The sequence below is a fragment of the Hemiscyllium ocellatum genome, chromosome 18 (assembly GCF_020745735.1).
Source record: "Hemiscyllium ocellatum isolate sHemOce1 chromosome 18, sHemOce1.pat.X.cur, whole genome shotgun sequence".
Classification (NCBI taxonomy): domain Eukaryota; kingdom Metazoa; phylum Chordata; class Chondrichthyes; order Orectolobiformes; family Hemiscylliidae; genus Hemiscyllium; species Hemiscyllium ocellatum.
In genome coordinates, this window is record NC_083418.1 from 62,217,735 (window position 1) to 62,237,814 (window position 20,080).

A 20,080-nucleotide genomic window follows, 5' to 3' on the forward strand; every position below is an offset into this window, starting at 1 on the left:
TTCTTGCAACCATTCCTTCCCTTTACCTTCTCCGCCATTTTTGGTATAGCTGTCCTCAGTCAAACTTCCAAACACCAGTGTTTGTCGAAGTGCACATTGGCTTTTTAAAGGTGGCGCAGGAACGTCAGATTTTCAGCAGGTATTCTGGTGGGTAGTGAGTTGTTCTGGGAATGATGGGTTGGAGAATGATTTGGAGGTGCCAGTGTCAGACTGGAGTGGACAAAGTTAAAAATCTCACAACACCAGGTTATTGTCCAACAGGTTTATTTGGAAGCACTAGCTTTTGAGGCACTGATTCTTCATTGGATGGTTATGGAACATGACCATATGACACAGAATTTATAGCAAAAGGGTTACAGTGTCATGGTGTTGTAATGATACATTAAACAACTTTAGTTAAAATCTCACAACACTAGGTAATAGTTCTTAAGCAAATTTAGATTAAATCTTTCATCTTTTAGAATGGGATATGGTGGTTTAGGTTCTTTAATATGTAAATACCAGAATGATGCTTAAGTCTATTATGAAGGCTGCCAAAGGTTTGGGGTGGGTAGCTATTGAAGGGAGTTTTATAGGATGCGGGGAGAGAAACCGTGTGTGAAACTTGACGGAAATGACACAGTCAAAAAAACACAAGATTTAACCCTTGTCTTCGGAATTGGCTGAGTGTCAGGAAACAGAGGAAATGGCTGATGTTTATTTCTGACTGGATGAATGGGATTTCCCTGGGCTCAGTGTTAGGCCTACTGCTCTTCCTTTTGTTAATCTTTCACAAGATGTGGATGTTGCCGCTAGACTGTCAGTTGTAACCCATCATTAATTGCTTAGAAATCGCCAACATTCATTGCAGTGTATTATGAATGGGGGGAGGAGGCATGTTGCTGAATATTTTAGTGGATGGGGTGTCTCTCAAGCAGAATGCTTTATCCTGGATGACGTTGAGCTCTGCAGGTGTTGTTGGAATCACACCCATCCAGGCAAGTGGAAAATATTCCAGCATACTCCAAACTTATGTCTTGAGGAGTTTGGACAGGCTTTGGAGAGTCAGGAGGTGAGTTACTTACTGTATCATTCCCAGCCTCTGCTCTGCTCTTGTAGTCACAGTATTTGTATGATTGTTCTAGTTCAGTTTCTGGTCAATGGTGACCTGCAGGTCCTGATAGTGGAGCATTCAGTGATCAAATGCTGCTAAATGTCAGGGAGAGATGTTTTGATGCTCTGTTTTGGGTTGGCCATTGTCTGGCACTTGTGTGGCATGAATGTTACTTACCACATATCTGCCCGAGTCTGAATGTCACCCAGGTTTTATTGAATGGGCACCAACTGTTTCAATATCTGAGGAGCTAGGAATGGTGCAGAGTATTATATGATCAGGAAGGAAAGTCCCCACATTGTTGGAGGGAAGGCCATTGATGGAGCAGCTGAACGTGATTGGGCCTAGGACACTACCCTAAGGAACTCCTGCAGAGATGTCCTGGAGCTGGGATGACTGATTTCCAACAACCACAACCATTTGCCCATGTACCAGGTATGACTAACCGATGGAGAGTTTTTCTCCACAGCCTCATGACCTTCAGTATTGTTAGGACTTCTTGATGACATATTCAGTCAGATGCTGCCTCCACACCAAGGGCAGTCATTCCTCACCGCTGGAGGTCAGTTCTTTTGTCCATTTTCAGCCCAAGGTAATTCAGTTGGGGTAGACTGGGGTTGACCTCTGCCAAACTGCCAGGATTTGTTGGCTAAGCCTCCTCGACCAGTCTCTGGGAAGACGACGCCCCTCCGCGGACCAGCCTCTCCACCAGCACCTGGAGGTCCCTGTCAAAGAAATACAGTACCATTAGTCAACATCTTTGGTGGAGCAAGGCAGCTTTGGTAAGGTGGTAATTGGCTCAGGTTGAATTTGTCCTGCTCTCCGTGAACAGTATATCTGTGCAACTTTCCACATTGTCCTCTCCATGTTTTTTCACAGATCTGTAATTAAGCTGTACAGTAACACCCTGGCTCTGCGTCTCAGTAGTTCTGGAGCATCAGAAATATTATATGGATGATCTGGACTTGGTATACTTTGCTGACTCTATTTGGAAGTATTGCGAACTCTGAAGTTAATATAAACTTAGAGTCACAGATATGTACTGCATGGAAACTGACCCTTCGGTCCAACTCATCCATGCCGACCAGCTATCCTAACCTAATTTAGTCCCATTTGCCAGCATTTGGCCCATATCCCTCTAAACTGACCTCTTCATATACCCATCCAGATGTCTTTTAAATGCTGTAATTGTACCAGAATCCACCACATCCTCTGGCAGCTCATTCCATACGTGCACCACCCTCTGCGTAAAAAAGTTGCCCCTAAGTCCCTTTTTATATCTTTCCTCTCTCACCCTAAACCTATGCCCTCTAGTTCTGGACTCCCCCTTCCAGGGACTTTGAAAAGCAAATAAAAACAGGGCAGAATAGACAAACAAATGGCAGATGGAATTTAGTGTCAGAGAAAGTGAAGTATTTCATTTTGATAGCAAGAACTTGGAGAGACAATAGAAACTAAAGGCTCCAATTCTGAAGCAGGAGTAGAGGAATCATCGAAGGCAGCAGAACACTTGCAAGCATCATGAAGAGAACATACAGAATTTAGTACTTCCTCAATGGGAGCTCAGAAAATTAAAAAAATCAAGGAGGTTATCTCGAACCTATATATAAAGAGAAAAAAGCACTAATTTGCCTTTAAATGGAGTTTTGCATTCAGTTCTGGGTGCTACACTAAAGAAAGAGCATTAGAGATAGTTAAGAGAACATACATGACAATTAGGGATTAGAGTGGTGCTGGAAAAGCACAGCAGTTCAGGCAGCATCTGAGGATTTCCGTGCTCCTCGGATGCTGCCTGACCTGCTGTGCTTTTCCGGCACCAATCTAATCCAGAATCTGGTTTCCAGCATCTGCAGTCATTGTTTTTACCACATACATGAGAATTATGCAGGAATGAGGAATTTTCGTTTTACAAGGTAAACTGATCAGTTATTGTCCCAGTCACTAAAATAAATCAAAGGAACTGAGAAACAACTTATCCCAGCCCTATGGTTTAGACTCTTGAACTAGCACTTATTTCCTTTGTTTTTTCTTCCACTATAACATTTGTGTTATACCTGCTGGTTTTGTTTGTCTTAGTTGTGAATGAATCTGTGTGTTTAGGGTTTTAAAGGGTTATACTTTAACTCGCATTGTAGTAATGAGTAACGCACTGTTTGTCAATTGTTAAAGAACACGTTTGTTTACAAGTTTTACTGTCATTGTCCTGTTAAGTGTGAACCCTGGTGTAGATTACATTTTTTCTGAATAGCAGTTGGTCAGACAAATATATCATCTTAATGGTTTGATGGGTAGTTATACATTTGAGATAAGTTGTGGAATATTGGGGTATGATTATTTCCAATTGAATCACAACTACCCTATTATCAATATAACATGATCAATTTTAAAAACATTATTTTCCATAATGCGTGATTTGGAATGTTTCAACAGTACCTGCCGAAAGGAAAGTGTTCAAATACATGAAGGGGAAAAGTTTGCAGAGTTATAGAGAAAGATAAGGGGTGTGCAATTACCTGTATTGCTTTCGAAAAGAGCTGGTACCAATTCGATAGGTGGAATAATCTCTTACTGTGCTGTATAAATCTACAATACCATCATTTTAACTTCCTGACCAATGAAACACTCCCTGGAAAAGTACACTAAGCCTTTCGTGGTGGCTTGTGTAATAACCTTTTATTTACCCTGTTATATCTCATTGTAAGTAATTGGTGGTGAGAAGAACTGCAAAACAACATCTTGACAGACTGTTCCACACTGCTCCTGATTTCCTTTTTTCAATTGAACCATTAGTCAAAAAGCTTGTACGTCTAGTTTGCCAATCCATTATTATTTGTTTTGTGTCACTGTGCAAGATGAATTTCACTCTGACCAGCTTTTGACACAGCTCCTTCTCAATTTCAAACAGAGCATCAGAGTGGGTCACCAAGGGGAAGCTGGAACACCTTCGAAAGTGACGGTGCAGAGCAGCTAGCTGTAGAACTTTCATTTCCACCAACCCGCGACCCTGGAATTATTCTTGGAAAAGGTGATCTATACTCTATTCCAGACAATGGTACAAATGGTTTAAGTGAAGGAAGAAAACAATGTTAAGACAGAGATAACTCTACTTTTATAAAGGACAACAAGTTACAGAGAATCAGATTTATCACTCTTGAAAAAACTATTAATTTATTATTTTCCATTTGTCCAAAGCAGATTAGATCCACAATTTACACTGGGCAAACGTAAATCCCTGAAGCCAAGGGATAGCCTCCTCATTTACTGAGGTTAAGGTGAATACTCTGCCAGTTTCATAACACAAAGGAAATACACATTAAATATTACCTTTCAGATGTAACTGAACTCTCAGTGGTTTAGGGAACTGCTGTTCATCTGCAGTTTAAGTGATTCGCAACTAGCACGTTGCAGTCAATGTTTAACCTAAGCTACAGCTGCCTGCTTGTCGTTACCGTCATACTTCTGTGTGGCTGAGAACCACAATGTTAATGTATTTGGGCAGAGGTTGTGTATGGAGGGGCTGTGTGCTAGTCTGGAATATATTTTTGATGTCTACAGCACGGAGTTTATATCCGTTTGAGAACTGAATCGCAACAATGGCAAGCAGCGGCAACTAAATTGAGTTTCTGCCACGCCTTTCTTATATCTCTCATCAGAAGCAACGGCTTGCCCTGTACCCAGAGTACACAGCCAAACCACAGAGCCAGTGAACATATGGTTCAGAATGATCTTGGTTTGAGCAGCTAAAATGCTGGAAGAGACCCATCTCATGCAATATAATGTGAATTCTTCATTATTTGCCTACTATAAAATTGAGCTTGCCATCCCTCATAAGGCAAAACATTGACAGCAGAGATGAAAACTTCATTCATTGCTAGAGATTGATTTTCTCTCTAAAAATAGGGAATTGTTGAACAATAAAGGATGTTCAGTCCGCATAGCTCATTTTAACTGGAAAGTCTGTCATCTTGATTTGCTTGTGAGCCAGACAACTTTATCACTATCAGTGATAGCTCCATGCCCAGAGACTTCAGAATGTCATTTAGTCTCACACCTCAAATGAATGCAGCAATGTTGGAGGCTTTGTCTTTCAGATGTGATGTTAAACTGAGGCCGGGCTTGTCTTTCTAGATGGATATAGGAATCCTGTGTTAATATTCAAAGAGGAGTATGATGTTCTCCTCACACAACCCATCTGATTGCTACTTGTGGATACTTGCTGTGTATAAATTGCCCGTGATGTTTGCAGCAACAATGATAATGGGGATAACTTTCAACTTTAGTAGTACAGGCGTTGATCGGAGAAGGCTGATTGATTGGATTTGGGACCAGTGGATAACCTGCGCCATCAGATTACCATCCAGGCAGTGATGTTTAAAGTCTGGTTGAAGATTTGTGGCTCGGGTGTTCGTTGTTGTGGTTCTGTTCGCCGAGCTGGAAGTTTTTGCTGCAAACGTTTCGTTCCCTGGCTAGGGAACATCATCAGTGCTATTGGAGCCTCCTGTGAAGCGCTGCTTTGATGTTTCTTCCGGTGTTTATAGTGGTGTTATAAATACCGGAAGAAACCACTATAAATACCAGAAGAAACATCAAAGCAGCGCTTCACAGGAGGCTCCAATAGCACTGATGATGTTCCCTAGCCAGGGAACGAAACGTTTGCAGCAAAAACTTCCAGCTCGGTGAACAGAACCACAACAGGCAGTGATGTCACAAATAGCCTTATTTCACATCGAAGAGACTTCATTGGCTGGGAAGCTTTCTGGGGCACATGAAGGCCATGAAAGATGTTGTAAAATAATTGGGCCCCAAAATTGGATTTGCTAGGGCTGATAGTTTTGGTGGAACAAGTGTCATATTAATACTGCAATGGCTTCTGCAACATTTGTGCACAATACCATAATTACTCAAGTAGAATACTGTCTTGGTGAAGGCATTGGAGTGAGTATTGGGTGTGTGTTCTAGATGAATGGTGAACAATAATGGTTGTAGTGCCGTTTCTATCCTCCCAATTGCCAACATCTGCTCTTAAACACGTGCAGCTGAGTATGTGATTACTGGCAGGAACCACCGCTCTCCTTCCATAGTACTTTATTTTACGGATTCATCAATCACAATGCTTAATTTCTATTGCCTCCTTTTGTGTTGATAGATGTGCTACTGAGTCCCACAATTCTGTAAATTCAGTGAGGTTGACAGGAAGGGATGGCAAAGCTTCTGGTCAGACCACTTAATCCCAGTTCCCATCTCCTTTAAGTTACGTCATGAGAAGGAAATGGAGCAGAGACAGGAGAGATAAGATTCAGTGAACACGATCCCTGAATTGGTGGTACAAGTATTTGACTGATTGAATACCTGGTTCTCATTGAACTGCACACTCTGGCCTCAGGATTTGTAAAGATAGATCCTCACCACAGTCACCTTTGTGAAAGATACATCAGGAGATTTGCTCGCAACATCCACCTCTCCAGGGTTGCGGAAAACGACCTGGTAACTAAAGAGAAGAAACATTTGTCTTGACCAAGACATAGTTTATTGCACGATAGCAAGTCACCTTGATATGATGGACACTGATACTAATATCGTGAGGAAAACCTGGATGGTAGGTCTTCCCCACCCAGAATTGTTCTCCCATTATTAATTCCACATGACATCACCAGCAAATGTTCTTCAATATTAACCTTTTCAAAGCTCAACACCTCAAAAATATCTCCAACACAAGCTTATTTTCCATTATTAATATTTATATAATGGAAAGGTTTACATAATATTTACATCATATACATAATTGCATTTACCACTACCTTAGCTGCCTCAAGTGTAAAGAAGGAGAATGAAGAGACTGGTGTCAATTTAACATAAGGGGGAATCCCGAAGTCTTCTGTCAGCACATTAATAATAAAGCAGTGGCAGAAGGAACAGTAGGGTAATTTGGGAATCAGGAGGCAGGGGTCATGGCTGAGATATTGAATGAACATTTTGCTTCTGCTTTTACCCATGAAGCAGATATTACACAGGCCATGGTGTCGGAGGAGGAAACTGTTGCTGGATTGGTCAAAAATTTACAAAGAAGAGATCTTGGATAAGCTTGTGTACTTAGAGTTGGTGAGGATGAGAGTTGGATGAGATGCATGAAAGGATCGTGAAAGAAGTAGGAATGTAAATTGCAGATGCACTAGGCATACTCTTTCAATTTTCCCTAGATGTAGGGGTGGCACCAAGGACTTGAAAATTGAAAACGTTATTCACTTGCTCAGAAAGGTTGTAAGGAAATGCCTGGCAATTACAGATTAGTTAGTTTAATTCAGCAATGGGGTAACTCCTAGAAATAATAATGCTGGGTAGAATTAATAGTCACAGGGACAAGTATAGGTGAATCAGGGAGCACCAGCAAAGATTTCTTAAGGGAAAATCAAATTTGACTAATTTGTTGGAGATTTTTGAAGTAGCAGTGAAGGTTAATGAGGACTACGCTGTTGATATGGGATACATGGTGGACTTCCAAACACATTCAATTCAGTGATAGTCAGCAGATTTAAAAGTGATGGGTCATGGAATAAAGAGGACAGTAGCAATGTGGATGCTAAATTGGCTGAATGATAGGAAACAGGAAGTAAGTTTTAGACTGGAGAAAATAATTTTCCCAGTGGTCAATTTTGGGACTCTTCCTTTTCCCTGTTACAAATTAATGATTTGATATTGGAATGGAAAGGACAATTTTGAAGTTTGTGAATGATACAATTTAGATGCATTAGAAACTGTGAAAAAGTCAACAAAGAACTTCAAAACAACGTTGACAAATTTGTGGAGCGGACAGATAGGTGGCAGATGAAGGTTAACATAAGAAGTGTGGAGTAATACATTTTGGTAGAAAGAACATGGAGAGACAGTATAAAACTGAGGGTGTTGTTGCAAAGAGTGGGCAGAAAGAGAGAGACCTGGGTGTACATATGCACAACTCATTAAAAATGACAGGACAGGTAGAGAGAGCAGCCAATAAAACATACAGTATCTTAGGAGTTATTATTGGTGATGCAAGAATATTGAGTACAATGTTACACTGAACTTGTATAAGGCACTAATTATACCTCACTGGAGCACTGAGTACCACAATTTTAGAAGGCTTTTCATGCATTGAAGAGAGTGCAGAAGAGGTTTACAAGAATGGTTTCTGGGATGAGAAACGTGAGTTGTGAAGACAGATTCGTGAAGGTGGAATTATTTTTTCTTAGAGATGACAAGGCTAAGAAGATATTTGATTGAGGCTTTCAAAATCATGAGCATTCTGGGCAAAGCAGACAGAGAGAAAACCGTCCTGCGTATAACCAGTCCAAAAAAGAGAGCAGAGACGCATGTTCAATGAACTATGGTAATTAGAAAGGTAGCAATGTGGTGCACAGGTGTTGGGTAATTCTGTGAAGTGTTAAGAAAACAAAAACAAAGTCAAATTCCTTCTGGAATCAGTATTTGTCATAGAATAAGCAAGACTCCTGGAGTGATAATTGAAGACAGAAAGCTTACACTGTGGGGTTTATGTTGGGGCGGCACAGTGGTTAGCACTGTTGCCTCACAGTGCCAAGGTCCCAGGTTCGATTCCAACCTTGGGTGACTGTCTGTGTGGAGTTTGCACATCCGGGTGCTCCAGTTTTGTCCCACAGTCCAAAGACGTGCAGGTCAGATGAATTGGCCATGTTAAATTGCCCATCGTGATAGGCATATTAGTCAGAGGGTAGGTGCATTAGTCAGAGGGAAGTGGGTCTGGGTGGGTTATTCTTCAGAGGGTCAGTGTGGACTGGTTGGGCTGAAGAGCCTGTTTCCACACTCTAGGGAATCTAATCATCAACTTGATTTAAGACAATATTTAAGGATTGATTTTAACTTAGAAGAAAAGCTGATTACAGTCAGCAGCATAGATAGTTTCTTGTCCAGGAAGCAGTATTAGAAATAGATGGAAAGCACAATTATTCTCACATTAAAAGATTAGTTTGTGAAACTTCCAGATATGGAGTGTTTTGTTAGAAATTGATAGTCAGAAAGTCAAAACTTACAGGTTTGTGAGAAGTTATGTATAAAGACTTCAAACAGCATAATTAGGGAGCAGTTAAGTCAAACTTAAAGATTTGGTACAGAAAGATATTTTTCTGGATTTGATTCACTGTAAATTAATATTTTTCAGAAAAAGATGAGACTTTGTTTGGGTGCATTTTTTCAGATCTTTCAAATTCTGCCCTGTGATCTACATTTAGATATCATGGTCTGCCTTATTTTATCTTTCTTTCTTTTGTTTAACAAACTTCTGTTTTATTGTTAAGGAAAGTCAGCAACCTCGTATGTTTATGTGTTAGTGAAGTACCACCATGTTAAATAGGAAAAGACCTATCAAATCAGATGTCATTCTGGGAACTGACTTGGAGAAAGTGAGGACTGCAGATGCTGGAGTACCAGAGTTGAAAAATGTGATGCTGGAAAAACATGGCAGGCCAGGCAGCATCTGAGGAGCAGGAGAAGGGCATAAGCCCTTCTTCAGGAATGACGCTGGTGTGCCAAGCGGGCTGAGATAAAAGGTAAGGGGGAGGGAATTTGGGGGAGGGGCGCTGGGAATACGATAGGTGGAAGGATATGAGGGTGAGGGTGATAGGCTGGAGAGGGGGTGGGGATGGAGAGGTTGGGAAGAAGATTGCAGGTCAAGAGGGCGGTGCTGAATCTGAGGGTTGGGACTGAGATAAGGTGGGGGGAGGGGAAATGAGGAAGCTGGAGAAATCTACATTCATCCCGTGTGGTTGGAGGGTTCCTAGGCGGAAGATGAGGCGCTCTTTCTCCAGGCATCGTGTGGCCAGGGTCTGGCGATGGAGGAGGCTAAGGACCTGCATGTCATTGGCGGAGTGGGAGGGGAGTTAAAGTGTTCAGCCATGGGGCGATTGGGTTGGTTGGTGCGGGTGTCCCAGAGGTGTTCCGTGAAACATTCCACAAGTAGGCGGCCTGTCTCCCCAATGTACAGGAGACCACATCGGGTGCAGCGAATACAGTAAATGATGTGTGTGGAGGTGCAGGTGAATTTGCGATGGATATAGAAGGATCCATTGCGCCTTGGAGGGAGGTGAGGGGGGAGGTGTGGGTGCAAGTTTTGCACTTCTTGCGGTTGCAGGGGAAGATGTCGAGAGTGGTGGTTGGGTTGGGGGGTGTGTGGACCTGACGAGGGAATCGCGGAGGGAGTGGTCTCTCCTGAATGCTGATAAGGGTGGAGAGGGAAATATATCCCTGGTGGTGGGGTCTGTCTGGAGGTGTCAGAAATGATGGTGGATGATACGATGTATCCAGAGGTTGGTGGGGTGGAAGGTGAGGACCAGTGAGGTTCTGTCCTGGTGGTGATTGGAGGGGCGGGGTTCAATGGCGGATTGTGGGAAATGGAGGAGATGCGGTGGAGAGCATCGTTGACCATGTCGGAGGGGAAATTGCGGTCTTTGAAGAAGGAGGCCATTTGAGTTGTTCGGTAGTGAAATTGGTCCTCCTGGGAGCAGATGCGGACGAGGTGGAGGAATTGGGAATATGGGATGGCATTTTTACAGGGGGCAGGGTGGGAGGAGGTGCAATCTAGTTAGCTATGGGAGTCGGTCGGTTTGTAGTAAATGTCTGTGTTGAGTTGCTTGCCTGAGATAGAGATGGAGAGGACTAGGAAGGGGAGGGAGGAGTCTGAGACGGTCCAGGTAAATTTGAGGTCGGGGTGGAAGGTGTTAGTAAAGTGGATGAACTGTTCAACCTTATCGATGTAGCAGAGGTGACTTGTCCAGTAGCATCTTGAGGTGGGATTATTAAAGTTTAATTCAAATTTTGAAGAAAAAGGAGGCCATGAATAAAGGACAAAGAAACAAGACCAAAAAGCTATAACTTGCCATTGGAAACTTTCTGATAGTGGTGATTATGCCCAGTAAAGTCTCATTTCACATATGGCCTGTATTCAGTTTGGAATCATCCAGGATGAACCTTCTTTTAAAAATAGACATTAACGAGTAGTAAATATGACTGCTGAAGGTCAGGAAACTTTGTAATTTCTACCTTGGTGCACAATTACCTCAGCCTCTGGAAAATTCTTAATTTACAACTATAGAATATATGCCTCTCTTCGAATTGATTTAGACAGGAAAAAAAAATCAGATTTATGAGTTTCCAGAAATTTGAAACCTGTAGATTCTGGACATCCAGGGTATTGGGATAATGCAGGTAGGAAGAGCTGAGATGAGGGATGGATCAGCCATGATTTTAATGCATGACGGAGCAGACTTGATGGGCCAAATGGACTACTCCTGCTTCTATTACTATGAAACTATGAAATCTGAGCTCTGTATTTAAATAAACACAAAATAGGTTTGAATGACGATCAGATATCCCCAGCTGCTTGTCAATGATTTCGGATTCGAGAGTGTGGTGCTGGAAAGATACAGCAGGTCAGGCAGCATCTGAGGAGCAGGGGAGTCAAAGTTTCAGGGCATTGGCCCTTCATCAGGAATGAGGCTTGTGGACTGAGATAAATGGGAAGGATGTGGGACTGGGGGGAAGGTAGCTGGGAAAGCAATAAGTAGATGAAGGTGGTGGAAAATGTGACACTTGGAGAGGAGGGTGGAGCAGATCTTTGGGAAAGACAATGGACAGGTCAAGAGGACGGAGCTGAATTGGAGGCTTGGGACTGGGATAAGGTTGGGGGAGGGGAAATGAGGAAACTGATGAAATCAACATTAATCCCGTGTGGTTGAAGGGTCCCAAGGCAGAAGATGAGGCGTTCTTCCTCCAGGCATCGGGTGGTTAGGATTTGGTGGTGGAGGAGGCCCAGGACCTGCATGTCCTTGGTGGAGTGGGAGGGGGCATAAACAACAAAAGATAGACAGAGCTAAGTGATCTCAAAACCAACGGATCTGATCTAAGCTCTGCAGTCCTTCCACATCTAGCCGTGAATGGTGATGGACAATTTAACAACTCACTGGAGGTAGATGCTCCACAAATATCCCCATCTTTAATGGTTGAGATGTCCAGCACCTCAGTGCAAAAGATAAGGCTGATGCATTTGCAACATTTTTTAGTCAGACTTGCTAAGTGGGTGATCCATCTTGGGCTCCTTCAGTGGTTCCCAGCACCACAGATACCAGTCTCCAGCCAATTCAATTCACTCCACATGATATCAAGAAATAGCTGGATACTGCAAAGGCAATGGGCCCAGAAAGCAGTCCGGCAATAGTACTGAAGTTGTGTGCTCCAGAACTTGCCGCTCCCCTAGCTAAGCTCTTCCATTACAGTTACATCACTGGCATCTGCCCGACAATGTGGAAAATTGTCTCGGTATAATCCTGTAACTAAAAACAGGACAAATCCAACCCGGCAAATTACCAACCAATCTCTACAATTCATCATCAGTAAAGTGACAGAAGGGGTCATCAACAGTGTTATCAAGCAGCACCTGTTCAGCAACAACTTGCACAGTAACACCCAGTTTGGGTTTCACCAGGGTCACTCAGCTCCTGACCTCAGTACAGCCTTGGTTCAAACATGGGCAAAAGAGCTGAATTCCAGAGGTGAGGTGAGAGTGATAGCCCTTAACATCAAGGCTGCATTTGATCAAGTATGGCATCGAAGAGCTCTGGCAAAACTGGAATTAATGGGTATCAGGAGCAAGCACTTCGCTGGTTGGAGTCATACCTGGCACAAAGGAAGATGGTTGTGGTTATGGAGGGTCAGTCATCTCAGCTCCAGGACATCTAATAGAGGAGATCTAATAGAAACTTACAAGATAATTCATGGCTTAGAAAGGGTGGATGCTGGGGAGTTGTTAGGCAGGGAGACTAGGACCTGTGGGCACAGCCTTAGAATTAGAGGGGGTCATTTTAGAATGGAAATAAGACATTTCTTCAGCCAGAGAGTATGGGCCTGTGGAATTTATTGCCACCAAGCGCAGTGGAGGCCAGGACATTAAATGTCTTCAAGGCAGAGATTGATAAATTCTTGATCTCACAACAAATTAAGGGCTACAGGGGAGAGTGCAGGTAAGTGGAGTTGAAATACCCATCAGCCATGATTAAATGGCGGAGTGGATCTATGGGCCGAATGGCCTTACTTCCATTCCTATGTCTTACGGTTTTATCTTTGCAGGAATCCCTCAGGGTAGTGTCCGAGGCCCAACAATCTTCAGCTGCTTCATCAACGACCTTCCATCTGTCATAAGGTCAGAAGTGATGATGTTTGCCGATGGTTGCACAGTGTTCAGCACCATTTGCGATTCCTCAGATACTGAAGCAGTCTGTGCTCAAATGCAACAAGATCTGAACAATATCCAGGCTTGGGCCAACAAATGGCATGTAACATTCACGCCACACAAATGCCAGGCAATGACCATCACCAATAAAAGACACTGTAAACATTGCCCCTTGACATTCAATGGTATTACAATCACTGAGTCCCACACTGTCAACATCCTTGGGGTTACCATTGACAAGAAACTCAAATGGACTCTCCACATGAACAGAGTGGCTACAAGAGCAGGTCAGAGGCTAGGAATACTGTGGTGAGTAACTCATCTCCTGACACCCCAAAGTCTATCCACCATCTAGAAGGCACAAGTCAGAAGTGTGATGGAATACTCCCCACTTGCTTGGATGGGTACAGCTCCAACAACACTCAAGAAACTTGACACCATCCAGGACAAAGCAACCCATGTAACTGGCACCACATCTACAAACATCCACTCCCTCCACCACTGGCACTCAGTAGCAGCAGTGTGTACTATATACAAAATGCACTGCAGAAATTCACCAAAGATGAATTTAGACAACACCTTCCAAACTCATGACCACTTCCATCTAGAAGGACAAGGGCAGCAGATACTTGGGAACACAACCACCTGCAAATTCCTCTCCAAGCCACTCACCACCATGACTTGGAAATATACTGCTGTTACTTCACAGTTGCTGGGTCAAAATCCTGGAAGTCCCTCCCTACCAGCATTGTGGGTCAACCCACAGCAAGTGGACTTCAGCAATTCAAGAAGGTAGCTCACCACCACCTTCTCAAGGGCAAATAAGGATGGGCTAAAACTGCTGGTCAAATCCCACATATGAATTTAAAAAAGGCTTACTGCAATGAGAAGTGAGGATCACATTGAGCACTTTCAGTCGGGGGCCGATATTCTCCAGCTGCTGATATAGTCCATCTCTCCTCAAGTGAGCCAATGTCTTGGTGAGATCGATGAATGTAGCATGTGTGGTCTCCTTTCTTTACGACATTTCTGTTGCAGTTCCAGGCTGAGTAGATCCTGCCAAATATAAAGCTTCCGCTTCTGAAGTCACGCTTCAATTCAGAACAAATGTGTTCAGTCAGCATCTAAAATCTGACCCAGACAACACAGACAAATAGCTTTCCCGTGATAGCTTGCAATTACTGCAATCGCCCTTGTTCTTGTGCAGGGTCACAATCTCAGCATTGTACAAAGGCTAAGCAACTGTGCCCTCCCTCCAGTGGAGGCAGAGACATTCAGGCAGATGCAGCAGGAATGCAAGTTTCCCATTGTTGATGAGTGCAGGTAGAATAACTTCAGCTGCTAGCTCTGGGTATTCAATGTCCAGGTCTGCCATGGCAGGCAGGCTTTTTATGAAGTTTACAGCTTCCTTGGTGATAGAATTCTCTTGGAAAATAACTCAAGGTCGTTTTCTGCACATTTCTCCAACTAGTATTGCAGTTGGTGATGACTTCCTCTGATTTGTCTTCTTATGGAGCTGCTTCTTTTGCTGAGGGAACTGTTGTCTCTTTGAAACTTTCATACATGCCTTTGGCTTTCCCTGTGCCCAAGGACACTGGGAAATTCTGACTGAGTTGGAAGCAGATACCCACGGCCTCTCAGTCTGTTGTTACCAAACCACAGAAGGAAGAATCAAAACCGTGATCTAAACTTTGGCCGAAGAGTTTCAGGAGAGAAGTTCAGGGCTCAGGTTATGGAAAAGTAAGCAGAGCTGGCGGGTTGGTGTAATTACAACCAGAAATTAAAGTAAAAAATGGCAGAGAAATTCAGCAGGTCAGACCGCACCTGGGGTGCAGAAACAAGTTGATGTTTCAGGCATGTTAGGAGGTCAGAACTTGAGGTGCACAGAGATTTTTGGGGATAGAGCAGAGGCTGGGAAAGGTGACAGAAATTGAGAGGGCAAAAGCAATACAAATACTTGAAGATGACGGCGATAAAATTAAAATTGAGGTAAGGCTGGATTGGGAGTCAACATAGATTGGGGACCATGGGGTGAATGGTGAATGGAATTAGGTGGCTGTTCACATGTGAGGAGCAGAGTTTCTTGGAATGCCTGAGTGGCTTTTGATGGAAGGGAATGTGAATCCTATCAGCAACTGTGACTGGCAATGCTAACCAGGGAATCATAAATCTCCCAGTTCTGAAATCCCGCTTCAATTTCGGACAGATGCATTCAGTCAGAATCTGCAATCTGACAAAGGCAGCACAGACAAATACTTTTCCCGTGATGGTTGTAATAAGTTATTGCAATTATTGCAGTTGCCCTTGTTCTTGTGTGAGGTTACAATCACACAGTTGTACATCGGCTGAGAAGAGAGGACTAGAGGGTTTGAGTCATAAGGAGAGACTGGCTACGCCATGACTTTTTCCCCCATGAAGCATCACAGGCTAAGGAGTGACTTTAAAGGGGTGTTGATAAGGTGAATGGCCAAGATCTTTTTCCAAGTCTACAGGAATCCAAAACTATAGGTTATAGATTTAAGATGAGAGGAGAAAGATTTAAAAGCCACTGTAGGGTAAGTTATCGCATAGACGGTGGTGCATGTGCGGAATGAGCTGCCAGAGGAAGTGATGAGCCGAGTATAACATATAAAAGACATTTGGACAAGTACATAAATAGGAAAGGTTTAGAGGGATCTGGGTCAAACACAGGCAAATGGTACTAGTTCAGTTTAGGATACCTGGTCGGCATGGATGAGTTGGAAAAAAGGTCTGTTTCTATGCTGTATGATTCTATGACATTAATCTGGTGCAAAGAACAGTAAACTGGAACAACTATTGTAGATGGAAATGATGAAAGAAACCACCATTTAAGTCAGAATAATATCTTCAGGTACTATCAAGGACTAAGCAGAGTAGTTTGGGTATTTTGGGATGGTTATTTGTGCTTAGTTTGGCAAATCATGGTTTCTTTGCATTTTCTTACAAGTTCCTATTACTTGATGATTCTTCATCAAATACTAATTGTTGTATTGAATTAAAGAAAATCATCCAGACTCTGATTATTATTTTTATTTCTGTAAAGAGTTAGCACCACAGAAGTAAACTTAATAATAATTGTTAAGCATAGCACCAGAAGTAAGTTTGCAAACAAAAATTATAACTGCATCAAATGTTACATCCAGAACAGTAACGCCAAAAAGAAAATTAGATATAAAATTACAAAGTAGTACAGGATTATGCAACAAATCTCATGTTCTGGCACATCACCATTTGAGTATTAGCTCTTGTTTAGACCATTTATTGCATTTTAAATGTGTCCTACCAGCTCTTATTGTGTGCTGAGAGTCTAAATTTATAACCCAGGAGAAATAAACACACTCAAGGGTGAACTTTGCAGCCACTTGCTAGTGTTGAAGGCCTGCATCTTTGTCAGTTAGCGTTGCTATCAGGCAGGAAGGAGGCACCTTCTTTGGGATAGTACTCAGTAGCCTTTCCAGCCTTTCTGATTCAACTCTCCTCCCCACCACACTGGGGTCTCCAAGTCATGCCTACCAAATTTCCCAGGATGTATTAGAGGGGTAAGGGAATGGAATCTGCACCCCCCCCACATATAATCCATTCCAGAATATATGCAGTACAGTGACACAGTGGTTAGCACTGCTATCTCTTGCTTTCAGGGACCCAGGTTTGATTCCAGCCTCGGGTGACTGTCTGTGTGCATGTTTTCCCCATTTCTGCTGGGTGCTCTGGTTTCCTCCCACAGGTCAAAGATATGCAGGTCAGTGGATTGGCCATGATAAATTGCCCTGTGGTGTCCAGGGACGTGCAAGCCAGATGGATTAGCTCTGGGAAATGTGGGGTTGTTGGGATAGAGCTTGGGTGGGATGCTATTTGGAGGGTTGCTGCAGACACGATGGGCTAAGTGACTTCTTTCTGTTAGGATTCTATGATTCTAATACAGGGAAAACCTAACAGTTAAGGCAACATCTTTGGGATGGGTACATAACGACATGCAATGTGGACCAATGACTTATTGTCAGAACATTTTGTTTATATCTTCCTGAACTTTTGTTCTGAATGAGACATCTTTGACCCCTCTCTCCAGATGCTGCCCGTCCTGTTTAGCATTTCCAGCTTACTTCTTATCTTAGGTTGCAGCATCTGCAGTATTTTGCTATCGCAGAGCATAATGATATTGTTAGATCATGTGACAAGTCTACTGGACATTTTGTTAAATAAGAAAATGTACATTGTTTCAGTTAACAAGAAAGAATCCTCACCATGTAGACTAGATAATGCTAACAGAAATTGACTTTTGGCTCACTATTTATTGTGTATTGCATATATAGTCCATACATTTATCTTGGATATCTTGAGATAGTAACAAGTTTAGAATAAGCGAGACATCAGAGTGCACGAATATTGCTATGACCCCAAATGTTAAATTGCAAATGATTTCATTGTCAATCAATCCCAAATTGTGTAGCACCGTAAGAACTCTACAGTTTCAATCAAATAGTCTCTTCAGAAAGCTTTTCTTCATTGGTGTCCTTTTCAGAGTGGCTGGCGATTTCTTACGTGGAGATTTAATTGGTGTGCGCTTTATCTGTTTCTTCTTTTGAGGTGTTTGAATTCCTCTATCAATGTAATGCTCATTGCAAAAATACTTTGTGTTTTCTTGGGAAAACTGAATCAGCTGCGATTCTGCAAGATTCATGCACTGGGCATGAACCCAGTGTCCATCATCACCTCCGCTAGAGCAAAAAATCATTGCAGGTTTATTTAATTCTGTGGAATAATAAGGCTCCCAGATATTGACGTTCATATTACACGTAGAGCTGCATTTAATCCAATAACCTTCCTCATCAGCATTATCTCGGTTCTCTGCATCATCAGAGCCATCGGCCTCCACTTCAAAGTTAAATTCTTCTGAATCTTCAAAGGTGCTACATTCTTCTGGATCAGTGAAGGATTCCTGGCTGCAAGAAACGTGACTTTCTTCATCTAATTGCTCAAATTTCACAATATAGAAGAAGTATGCCTCGGCTGCATCTTGTTTACTTTCTCCAGGGATGCCGAGTAACACTATATTACTTTTCATGCTACTACCAAACCAGGTTTTGCTTGCTTTAATATCGCCGGTCCACGCTGGGGGCTCCTTTTCCAAAATCTGAACGTTGTCATTCTCCACTGTGATGGTGTTACAAATCATTCGCTTCTTGCTCTCCGACTCATAGCCACCAACAATGATGAATTCATCTTTTCCTGCTTGGGTCACTATTGCACTCGACACAGAGATGCCACCTTGCAGTATTGTGCACTGGACACTTGGAGAAGTCCCAAATAAATCAACCTTCAGACAAAGTAACCTTTCAGGGCGAAGGTTCGTTTCAATGGAATGGCCACCTAGTATGTACACTCTGTCAATTTTTGCAATGGAGGTATGAAATGAAAACCCATCTTCTATTTCGGGAAGTATGTGGGATGTGCAATGGCCGGTGTTTATATCAATCAGAAAAACCTCTGGTAAACAATCAACAACACTGTTCCAGTTTTCTGTGGTTCGTTGCCCTGGGGGCCGGAAGCATCTACCCCCAAACAAGACTAACAACATTTGACCCTTGTTTTGAACCACATTGAGGCTGTGGCCATATCTTCCTCGGGGAACCTCTCCTTCAAGATGTTTTTCAATGCAACGAAGTGATGTTGTCTTGTTGCCAGTGCTACTGTGAACCATCATTAAATAAAGTGAATTAGTCAAGTCATTATTTGGATCTCTCCCACCGTGAATGAAATATAAAGGGCTCTTGGATTCTGAGGGATCCGAGTAATGGGTTATTGCAGGACAGCGCAGTGGGGGAAGGTAGCATGAGTCAGGTGAAAATGAAACAGCTTTCAGTTTGAGATTATGACCTTTGAGATGAAGAAGAAAAACTCCAGTGCTGCAGGATCTTTTTGGCCACCCTTTCTGACCAAAAAAGAAGACTTCACCATTTAAATTGAATAAAGAAAAGCCTGGGTAGATAAGTCCAGTTTTGCTACACTCTGAAACCATTTGCAGAGACATTGCCACAGTGAAAAGCTGACAGTATCTATGGAAAGAAAAGAAATATAAACTGATGTTAGAATTAAAAATTTATTACAAAATTGATTGTTATGGATTCTGATGATGCAGAACTAACCACTCTGCAGCTTTTAATAAGTGCAAAAATGCTGGTTTTCGCTGTAATTTGTGTGATAAATCAGCAATTAAGAAAGACCATCACTTTATATTTCAAAATTCAATTACCTTAGGTTATGAAATACTTTTACTTTATTAAGTAAGAAAAACATTGTACTGCATTGATTTTTATTCATCATGCACAAAGTGTAATTGCTTCCAACCTTATTACTGAAATTCGGTTTCAATAAAATCTTCATTCAGCAAACTTAGTTTCTTTCCAATTCCAGGTCAGGATATGAAACCTTCAAATACTCAAATCTTTTTATTATTGTTCTATCTTTGGAACATATGTCTGGAGGGACTGAGGTGGAACAGTGTATGATTAAGACTTACAATATATTAGAGTTACAGTTTGGAAATAGGCCTTTCAGCCCAATATGTCCACACTGACCCTCCGAAGAGTAACCCACCCAGACCCATTCCCCTGCCCTACATTTATCACTGAATAATGCACCTAACACTATGGGCAATTTAGCACGGCCAATTTACCTAACCTGCACACCTTTTGGATTGTGGGAGGAAACCAGAGCGCCCAGAGGAAACCCATGCA

At 42.4% G+C, this 20,080-nt stretch overlaps 2 protein-coding genes across 2 annotated transcripts in view; one reads left to right on the plus strand and one right to left on the minus strand.

Annotated features, from left to right (window-relative positions):
- The first annotated feature begins 4,060 nt into the window (after window positions 1–4,060).
- Window positions 4,061–20,080, plus strand: part of iftap (intraflagellar transport associated protein) — an 87,142-nt gene continuing 71,122 nt past the window's right edge. Inside the window, exon 1 of the mRNA XM_060838586.1 lies at window positions 4,061–4,118. The gene's annotated coding sequence lies outside the window, so the exon portion shown is untranslated. The remainder of the gene's footprint in view (window positions 4,119–20,080) is intronic.
- Window positions 17,815–19,374, minus strand: rag2 (recombination activating gene 2). The gene has a single exon (XM_060838585.1). The coding sequence runs from the start codon at window positions 19,372–19,374 to the stop codon at window positions 17,815–17,817; it is 1,560 nt and encodes a 519-aa protein (XP_060694568.1).

What these genes read in the sequence shown, in the direction of transcription:
- rag2 (XM_060838585.1), bottom strand. Translation starts at nt 19,374, where the DNA reads ATGTCTCTGCAAATGGTTTCAGAGTGTAGCAAAACTGGACTTATCTAC.